An 11,194-nucleotide genomic window follows, 5' to 3' on the forward strand; every position below is an offset into this window, starting at 1 on the left:
GTTCGATTTTGCGTTTTTAGCGTCTGATTTTCGCGGACGGAAAGGAGTGACATTCTTATTGTGTATATTTTAATGGGAATAGAAAAAAGTGCATATCAAGTTCGAAAAACAGTACCGACCCGGAGTAACGCCCGGACCCAAATACTAGTTTCAAACTCATTACCATGTGATTATGTTTTAAAGTAGAGGATGTATTGTGAAACATCCAAAAGAGAAAATGGTGCATGTATAATGAAACATCCAAAAGAAGAAAATTGTGTATGTATTATGAAACAGATGTATTATTTTTCCTTAAGTTTTCGGGGAAAGAAGTTTGGTTCAAGAAACGTGTGTTGATAGCACTATGTGGTTGTTTTGTGGTCATAAGATACGTTCGGTGGTATTAGAATCACGGGGTTAATGAGCCCGATCAAGACCGGGCTTTAGGTTGTTCTAACCGACTCGTGACATTTAGTTTTGAATCGGGTTGGATGTCTAAATAAAGACAAATAATTAATTGAGTTTGAGTACAAGTGATTCACTAAAAGCCTTATCTAATTCACACCCGCTAATTATCATAGATTATGATGGTGTTTCATATGATGGTGTTTCTTCTATTACGATATTTCGAGTTGGATGAACATATCGCTCCCCGCTCTCCCTCCCTGGTTACATTCACTTTGTCGCACCCATAGGTACAACCTAGGCCATAACTTCTTCATGTGACCAACCTCAAACCCCGGCCCATTACAAAAACATTACTAAAGATAACACATTACTGAAGACATAACAGCTAATTAACAACTCAACCACCTTCAGCCATTCATCAACTTAGCTGCATCATTGTGGAAAACAGAAAAAAAAAAAAAAAACAATTAAAGGCCTACTCAATATGTACAACCTATGGTACGATCCTCGTCTTAGACATAAACTTTAAAGACAGTAAGGGTTGGGCGGAACTCGAGTTCGACGTCGACGACGGCTCCGCACAGATTTTGAGTTTTATTGGAGGTGTACGCACTAACGCACACATACATATATCAAGCAGCTTCATTCATCTGAGTGTCCCATTGAGTCCAATTGTTGGCGCTGCCAGTGCGAGGCATGCTATTGATGCGAGTGAACTTATCGACGTTAAAATTCGCACCGCATATAACCCCTTGGCTGTCCACCCTCGGCATTGCCTTTACCTTGTTCATCGGATGCTCGAAGCTCATCAATCCTCCTTCACTATGGAACATAAATCCTGCCCAATCCAAACCATAAAAGTAAATTTTCCATCTACATTATGTAGGATTTAACTTTCTTCTAGATGAAAGATCAGGCACACTATGACGGACACTAACAAATACTTGATCGAATACATTACTTGTTTACTTCCTCCGTTTATATTAGTTGCAACTTGCAATATTTTCGATCATTTTCTTATTAATTATTAGCTACAGTATCTGCTTTTTAGAGTTCAAATTCAATAACTTTTAACCATATCTATTCATTAATATAAATAACACTACGTTAATTGTCTGATCTTATTAGATTTGACTTAATATATATTTTAGAAACATCAACTATTTAGAAAATTTGCTACAATGCAATTACATAGACATTAATAATCAAAATTAACATTAGAGATTTTGTACACGGCGAAAGTATAATCGAAAAATCGAGTTTTAATGTACAAAACCTTTATTAGTCTTTAATATTAATTCAAAATATCATCATAAGTAACTTGTTTCAACCTAACAAAAAGACTTGATTAAATATGAAAGCTCTTGGACCAAGTAAAGTTAGCAAAAGGCCGGGCCATTAATATAAAAATATCTTTGCACACTAACTTTATTTCGTAAGAGTGATCCCAACAAAAGAGAAAAGGACAAAGATAACGCTTAGCCAAAAACGGTGGAAGAAACTTAGTTTTCAGAAAACAACACATGTAATTGTGTAAACGCAAGCAACAACGTAGTACTGTCACAATCGCATCATCTAAATTCTATAATATGATATTACCTGTTGGAAATGGAGCAAATGATTTAGCACAACCAGCTTTAATAACCTCTACATCGTCAGAAATTACCACAGAGCCATCCAGTGCAATTCCCCAATATAGTTTCACTTCCCCATCTGAACCCTTTAAGAAACAAAACTCATAATCAATTAATTAATCATAGAGTTTACAAACCACATAAGTAACCAATTAATTCAAACATAGGAGGAGTGCCGTTTTAGAGGGAACATATCAATTCAAAATACAAAATTTTAATTACTAGATGAGTAACATGATTGGTATAAATATGATTAATATTTTATTTAGTAGTGTACAACTTAACTATTATGGAGTGAGTATGACTTAAAATTAAAAATCTTCAGAATCAAAAGCTGAAAACTGGTTTTTGATCTTGAACAATATTAATATGCAATACTAATTTACATTCAGATGTCCTTTTTGACTACTCCTAAATACTCCATTATATATATTTTTTTTCTGTTTTTTTCCCTATAATTTACTGGTCCAAACAGACTCAAACCTCATGAGGTAAAAACGGAATCTAATCTGTAAGGAATCTTTCAGAGACTGAAAAGTGAGGATTTATACCCAAAAGTAAATATCCACACAAATATCCCAAATATGAAGATGATGAGACTCGAACTCTCGATCACAAGGTTAGGAGGTGGAAGCTCCAACCATTAAGTTTCCACATGATTCTCAAATACTCCACCTTATATGTATCTTTGTAATATAATTTTACATTGAAATATTAGTTGAACATTATTATTTTTTGGTACAATGAACTCCTTTAGGTTGTTTTCGTACAGAGCACCCAACCACAGGTTTATTATACCAAGCCAGACGCATCCAAACCTCCAACCCTCTTAGAACTTAAGCAAATTGATTTGGATAGAAATTGAATCCTAAACTAATTCACTAAAAACTGAATTTTACCTATAACTCAAGCATATAATTTTACCTATTTTACTTGTAGATCTGTGTTCACCTTTAACTTGATATTTTGAACTAACATTTTGTCATCAAAACATATGGTAACTAAATGTTTCTCAATCCATACAACAAGCTAAGACAAGACATTAGTATAGATCCTTGAGTTTGTCTTATAAAATACGACCTACTTTTAAATTAAAATTAGACAGTGGTATGTCCAATATTAAAAAGAAAATTAGTTCAATATTGATTAGGTTAATATTTTTCGGTGACTAGTTTAATCCAGTTGGTAACTAATCTACTTTTATATCAAAATTAGACCGTCTTTTTGTAGATCCTTTTCTTTATTGTAATTATAATTAGTCAAAGATCTAACTTATATGAGATCTACATACACAAAATTACCATAAACAAAGCAGGATCAAGAAATGAGTCATTTGATATATACATATATTAGTTAACCAAAATAAATAAAATAGAGCTAAAATATGAAGTATACCAGAGCAGTGAAAACAGTTCCAGTTTTGCTATCATAGATGACAAACCCAAATCTGCCTTCAAGATCCTTAATGACTTGATCAGCAGGGTAGGGCCCACGATCCCTAAGTGTTCTATAAGCCTCAATCACCAACATAGCTTCATTTGCAGTTTTTGATAACCCATATTGCTTCAACATCACACACAAATTATCCAAACTCCCCTTAAACAAGCAATATATATCATCATATCCACAAAATAACCTGTACCCATTAATATTAAGTTAACAACTACTATGATTATTTATTAAACCCATGTCACAAAAAGATCCATAAAATTCCATCACTAAGGCCATGTTCACTTCACCTAATCTATATTCATGAAACCGGAACATTATTTTTAACAGATTATACAAATCTACTACGAACATTGTTACATCTACCCACCGGATTGACAACCTACTACTAATAGAATATTAAAAAAATAATTATTATGTTAAGTTGGATTCCATCACCACAACCCTCAACAAGTCTTTATTAATGGTGGGTAGACAGTTTTTTCCATCTACTACATTAATCAAAACTTATTGCTACTGATTTTACTGATTTATTGGCGTTTTTCTGTTGGATAATTTACTATTAATGGTCAGAGTCCTGCGTTGTCAAGCGTGAAAGTTAAACTGTGTAGATTATAAAGAACTAAAAGCGCTATGCTTACAGTTGATGGAGTGGATTAGCAGGGTAAGGACGAACATAAGCAAGAACAGCAGCTTGACCAAAGCTCATAGAAAAAGTATTATCAGGATCATGGGTAGAAATGTAATCTGAAAGGGTTTCTTCAGGTAATTTTGGTTTTTTAGGTCCTCTATGTGAAGCTGGACTATTCAGCTCCTCTGGTGGATGAGCAAATGCTTTGTGAAATATTGCCAACATTTTTTTTGGAAAAAAAACAAGATTTTTTGAACTAGGTTTTGAGTTTTTGGTATGAAAATAGAAGATGAATGAAATGAAAGTATATTATTGATTAGAGTGAGTAGGGTTGTATTTATAAGCTAAATATCAGCCAGCAGAATTGTTTTTCCGTGGTAAATACTAAATAGTCTTATTTTGAAGTGAGGGGCAGAGAGAGTAAATATTGTGGGCTACATAATTGATTGGATTTAGGGGGTGTGGGTCATGAATATGATGAGGATAAGGTTCTGCTGGATTCCTTGTATGTCTTTATCTTCCTCCATATTTTGTATTCTAGATGCTGTCTTTGTTAAGGGTGTATCCTCGTTCATCCTCTAGAGACTTGTTCAAGAGGACCCTTACAAAAAAAAGTAGATATTATTGAGGATAATCCACTGATTCGGGCCGGGCTTTGGACCACAATTGTGATTATTTATGGGTGAAGTCGCAGAGTTATAATTAGTTATTAGGTCCGGATTATGTCTCAAATAAGAAAAAATTTCATTTATTATTATTGTAATTTAAAATGATAATGCAAAATATAACTTGTTCTAGTGGTTAAAACTTTAGTATATGAAATTGAGGCCACGGGATCAAAACATATACCATCCAATTTCTAATTTTTTTATTATACATGGATTACATGAACTAAAACTATTTAGGGAGAGTGCCATGTGGCACAGTTGGCCCAGGCTATGCACTAGGTAAGAAAAAATTTCATTTATTAATATAACTAGCTTTCCACCCGTGCAAAAATGCACGGGAGGTTTTATGTAGAAATGGTTTGGAGCTGTATATAATGTACGACAACATTATTTTGTATATTAAGTAGTTGTTTTTATTTGAAATATATTGAATCCGTGATTATTTAGAATCCATGTATTTAAGATTAAAAGAATATAAAATGTAAAATTATATTTAATATACATAAAAATCCTTTGTTATAACATTTTAAACTTTAAAAATATTGTGATCGTGATATATACATTTATAATTACGTAAATGAAACAAAAAAACACATTAAATTGTGGGGGAATACTTTGTTTATAAATTTAAGATTTTAGGATGTTTCTCCTAATAATATGATTTGAATAGTAGCTGATTGATTTCAAGTTTTCATAATCATATTGTGTATTAAAAATAAATTTTAAAACCGGCTTATGACCCGTATGTTTAGTGATTGATGTAGCTAATATCATGATAAAACATGTGACCAACCAACTTTTTTTTTTTTTTTGCTAAGCAAAGGTTTGCTTTCTCTTAGTTGGTTTTAGGTTGTAACTGTTTGCTCTAATTAATATAATTACTTGCTTAGTAAAAAAAACTTTCTTAAAACAAAATAAGTTGAATGAAGAAGTTTTGTTCTGCCTATCGTTTTATACAGAGGCTCATATAAAAACACAATACGCAGCACTACTGTCACTCGATCATGCAACAACTTTCACTCCTTTGTTATAACATTTTAAACTTTAAAAATATTGTGATCGTGATATATACATTTATAATTACGTAAATGAAACAAAAAAAACACATTAAATTGTGGGGGAATACTTTGTTTATAAATTTAAGATTTTAGGATGTTTCTCCTAAAATCATGATTTGAATAGTAGCTGATTGATTTCAAGTTTTCATAATCATATTGTGTATTAAAAATAAATTTTAAAACCGGCTCATGACCCGTATGTTTAGTGATTGATGTAGCTAATGTCATGATAAAACATGTGACCAACCAACTTTTTTTTTTTTTTTGCTAAGCAAAGGTTTGCTTTCTCTTATTGGTTTTAGGTTGTTACTGTTTGCTCTAATTAATATAATTACTTGCTTAGTAAAAAAAACTTTCTTAAAACAAAAATTGAATGAAGAAGCTTTTGTTCTGCCTATCGTTTTATACAGAGGCTCATAAAAAATACAATACGCAGCACTACTGTCACTCGATCATGCAACAACTTTCACTCCTTGCTTTCTGCAGTCCCGCTCAACTCCTCTCTCTTATTAAACTATCTTATTACAAATTTTTATTTTTTTATGATATGATTATCCAAATTGTATTAAAAAACAATCTCAAAGTTTTATATAGCATTTTCATCAAAATGAATGGGGTTATCTCTAAATTTCTAAGTGAAAAAGTTAATTTAAATAGACAATCACTCAAGAAAATTATACAAATATGGCATATTTTTGTCTTGATTTGCCTTTTATTTCTTAATCACCATATGACCTGTGTTCTTTTCCATATTCTTTTCGATTTTTAGAATTGTATTGTAGAACAATTTCAAACTTCTATATTTACATTCCAACATACTCGTGAAAGAGGTGTATCTCTAATTTTAGGTTGAAATATTTATTATGGCCTTGTGATTAAAAAATTTAGAATCTTGTAATGAGAATAGTTTAAAACTGGCTTACGACCCTTATGCTGCAATATTATGACTTGTGAATTATCTATAATTAGTAGTATGATTGTTCTTATTTTATTAGAACAGCCTTATAAAAAATATTCTAAGTTTTAATTAGAAGAAAAGAAAATTAGAGAGAAAACTTCAGCCTACGTGGCAAGACATGAAGCTTCCTCTGCTCTCTCCTTCATCCTAATTTTTCCGGTCACCTCTTTGCTTTTGCCACGTGTCATCTTCATTTGAACCTATTGCTTTGCTTTACCACGTGGTAATTTTAATGTAAGGACAATAATATTACTTTAGGAAAGAATATGATGATATTACTTTAGGAAAGAATATCACTTCGGCCATCAGTTCAAGCAAATCGGTTTTATAGGTGCGATAATATTACTTTATTTAATTAGAATCTTTACTTTAGGAAAGAATATGATGATGAAGCAATAATCTATGCAAGCAAATCGGTTTTTTCAAGCAAATCAATTTATACACTATGTAGACCATGATGAGGCAATAATCCCATTATTTTATTCAAGCAAATCGGTTTTTTTTAATATTATTCAAAAAAAACACAATCGATTATGGGTCCTATATAATACCGATATCAATTCTTTAACGGTCACTACAATACAATACATAAATCATCTCATTACTTAATAAGATTAATTTTTTTTTGTTATAATAAGATTTTATAAATATAAAATTCTGAAAAATAAAGTAAAATTATAATAAATCAGATTTTTTTTTGTGAAACATTTTATTTATTAAATCAGATTTTTATCTTTTAAAAAATAAAATTTTCAAAATCAGAATTTTTTTTTGTAAATCAGTTTTTCGTCCAAAAAAGAAAATTAGAGAGAAAAGAACATTCCGAAATTATAACTTGAGTTGGTTTTGGGAAAGGATTAGATTTATTACAGTTAGTGAGTGAGAAATATATTGAAAAAATCAAGATTGTAAGTTTTAACAGTTAGTGAAAATTAATTTAATATATTAGTAGTATAACTGTCATTTAGGAATTTATAATTGAGATTGAAATATGGATGAATGAACATTTTTATTTTCTGGACAATCAGTTTATATTAGGGTGTGATTACATGAACATCTTATATAATAACATTTTTTACCTTTATTTTCCCGCAACTATAATAACAATTCTTGGTGGGTGAATTTTGAATTTTAAATAAAAAACATTTAATTATATTTGACCGGCAGCTATAATTTAGGCAGTTGTTTAAAACTTCCCACACTAATATCATTGTTTGATTTCAAGGTAGTTTTTTTTGGAAGGAAATTATCACGCCATGTGATATCAGATTTTTTGGATGTGAACACGTTATATAATAGAGTGTCGAATTTGGCGATGACACGTGGCAGATGTAGTAGTAGCACGACACGTAGGCGAAATGAACATTCAATAATGCTGGCTTGAATGAACCTTGTTTTATATATATATATAGATATTTTATGATAATAACACTAAATACAACTAAATCGAGTGGTTAAGACTTTAGTATATGTACTTGAGGTCTCGGGATCAGATCATATACTATGCAATTTCTAATTTTTTTTATTGTACATGGATTACATGAACTAAAACTCCCTAGGAAAAGCGCCATGTGGCACATTTTCTTGTTTATGCACGTCTATTAATATATTTACTAGTTATTAGGCCTGGGTTATGTCCCGGGTAAGAAAAAAATTCATTTATTAATATAATACTCTATGATAATAACACTAAATACAACTTAGTCTAGTGGTTAAGACTTTAGTATATGTACTTGAGGTCTCATGATCAAACCCTTATATCACGCAATATCTAAATTTTTTTTACTGTACATGGATTACATGAGCGAACGTCTGGCCATACATATTAAAAATTTCTTGCATTACCTTTCTTGCATCTTCAATATCTTAACTTTTATAAATGAGATTGTAGAACTTTATTGCGGTTTCATATCGCCATGTGGTTATGTTGTTTGTAACTGCTCTAGAGATTTCTTTATCCATTTCTCTTTTCCACACTTCGCTCTTAATTTGCAAATCTAGTCCACCTTTTGTATGTGTACCTATGTGGTAGTGTTGTGATTGAGCACATGTGCATGATTCTCAAGACATGAAAACATAACATACTGGCAGTATTACTTTTAGCTCATGTATTTAACTATTACGACTAAATTAATAACTAACCACATTTAGGTATTAGTTATGTTTTTCATATATATAAAAGTTAAACTGAAGTTAAGTTTTTGGTACCAAAAGTGATCTGTCGAGTTTCTTCAATGTTTTTGCAAGTGCAAGTTATCGTCTGATCATGAGCAGTATATATTACCCTTTGTGATGGATCCGTGTCAAACTTTTCTTTCAGTTTAAACATGATAGACATCTTTTCAGGTGAAACATCAACAAAGTAAGTGTTTGTGGACATTGTCATTACAAACTCGTGCTTATATGTTACTTATATTCAAATTAAACAACGAATTCAAGTTGTAGACAAAAGATGGATAAGGAAATCAATGTCGCTTTTAGGGCGTTTCGATGTATTAGAGAAGAAAGAGAGATGATTATTTATGTATGATACTGAAATTAATAGGGTCAATAAAATGCGTTATGATTTCTACGATATATTTAGCGCTTAACTAATATACTTCAACATTTAACTAATATATATACTTCAGCGCTTGACTAATTCATCCACAAGCAATTTAAGGTTAGCATAACTAATATGTCCAAGCACTTAACTAATTCCACTGCTAGTTTGATGCACGCGCATGATACCAACATGACATCAGCTCATCTCACATTAACACTAACGTGAGACCGTCTCTTCAAAACCGGACTCATCTTAATATACACAGGCAAGCTCATGATACTATTATATGAATTTGACGAACTTTATGTGTCAATAAAATAATCATACACGTTAAACAAAATAAAAATCCATATTAAGATCGAATCTCTACAAGTTATTAGGGGTGGTTTATATTTTTAAAGCGTGAATTACCATATGCAAAATCCATCCATCAATTCCCACACCTTTAAACGTATCTCGAGGTGTTCAACGGGTTGGGGGTCCATATTCAACCTTGATCCGGCCCGTTTGTAGGAGAGCTTTGGTGGACCGGTCTCAATAAGAGTTGGGCTGACGACGGGTTGTATGGGAAATGTAATGGGGTGGGCTGAAAATGGGCCAAAAAAGGGTCACGAAATGGCTATCTCCTCTTACTCTCTCTCCTCTTCTCTTCTAACACACTCTCTCTCCAATTTCATTTTTTGCTGTCATTTTTCCTCCTCCACCATTATTATCGGAGGAAATCTTGGAGCTTTGCTTCATTTTCCATTGAATTCCCACTTATTTGTCTCTCCTCCTACTGCTGCTGTAATTTCTTTGATAAGCAATTGTAATATTGTAACTAACCCAATCAAAATCCAAGTAACCACCAACCTCGTTTCTTTCTAACTTTGCATTTTAGTTCAATTTTACACCCTTCTCCTTTATATCTTTCTCGCCATTAATTCTTTAAAGAACTCTGATCTGTATCATTTTATCTTTTTGTATTAATTACATACACGCAACTTTATGAGTTCTCTTCAAATTATTGAACCCCTCTCAATTTACTTTGTTTGTGAAATTTTTCGACGAAACGTTTCTTTTTCAATTGCTTATCATATTCTTGGTTTCTCACCAGGTACAACTTTGCAACTTGCAAGAGCATCTTTCTTTCTTTATTTTTTTTACAATTTTTGCTGATTCATCTTTGAATTTCTTAATTCATGCTATTATTATTATAAAGCCAAACAAAACGTTTCTTTCCTTTTACAAAAAAGAAAATAAAAAATGAACATTTCTTTTTTCGTGTTGAAAAAGCTTGAAATTATTTGATGGCGCCAAAATTCATATAAATTGTGAACGAGGAGTATTTTCTGGGTTACTCAAATAGAAGGATCCAGATCCAGCCCAAAATCAGTTAGGATTGCTTAACGGGTCAAACCGAAGAGGATCCAAATCGAGCCCAACACGTTTAACTTCTACATTTGGCCTAGCCCGACCCGTTAAACACCTCTAGACATATCCCATATGTAGACAACTGGATCCCATGCACCCACAAGATCTAAAAATATATTAGATTGAGACCAGAAAATGGCTGTGTAGTATGATGGACAGAGCAAATAGATAAAAAAAAAAATCAATAAAGTTTTGGGACACCCCAAAGAAATGAATTTGGGAAGCCAGATGTGGAATAGGGAATATATTTTGAATAGGTTGGGTATTTGGCCCTATGTTTATTCCATCATTTCCATGGCCGATCATTTGGCAACACAAAATCGTTCATGAAGGGCCCGTGAGATTTGTAATAGCCCACACAAACAATACTTTTGGCCTGCAAAGAATAAACAAACACCTTACTAATCTCCCTAAGCCATAAGTGGCCCAATTTTGGGACCTGGACACAAAT

At 31.9% G+C, this 11,194-nt stretch overlaps 1 protein-coding gene across 1 annotated transcript; it reads right to left on the minus strand.

The window, feature by feature from the left end:
• Positions 1–758: 758 nt before the first annotated feature.
• On the minus strand, positions 759–4,435 carry LOC104891618 (stem-specific protein TSJT1). The gene is made up of 4 exons (XM_010677329.4): positions 4,112–4,435; positions 3,417–3,657; positions 1,987–2,107; positions 759–1,225 (listed from the first exon to the last, which is right to left on the minus strand). The coding sequence occupies exons 1-4, from the start codon at positions 4,324–4,326 to the stop codon at positions 1,020–1,022; spliced, it is 783 nt and encodes a 260-aa protein (XP_010675631.2). The 5' UTR covers positions 4,327–4,435; the 3' UTR covers positions 759–1,019.
• Positions 4,436–11,194: the final 6,759 nt, after the last annotated feature.

The sequence above is a fragment of the Beta vulgaris genome, chromosome 4 (genome assembly GCF_026745355.1).
Source record: "Beta vulgaris subsp. vulgaris cultivar EL10 chromosome 4, EL10.2, whole genome shotgun sequence".
Taxonomy (NCBI): Eukaryota; Viridiplantae; Streptophyta; class Magnoliopsida; order Caryophyllales; family Amaranthaceae; genus Beta; species Beta vulgaris.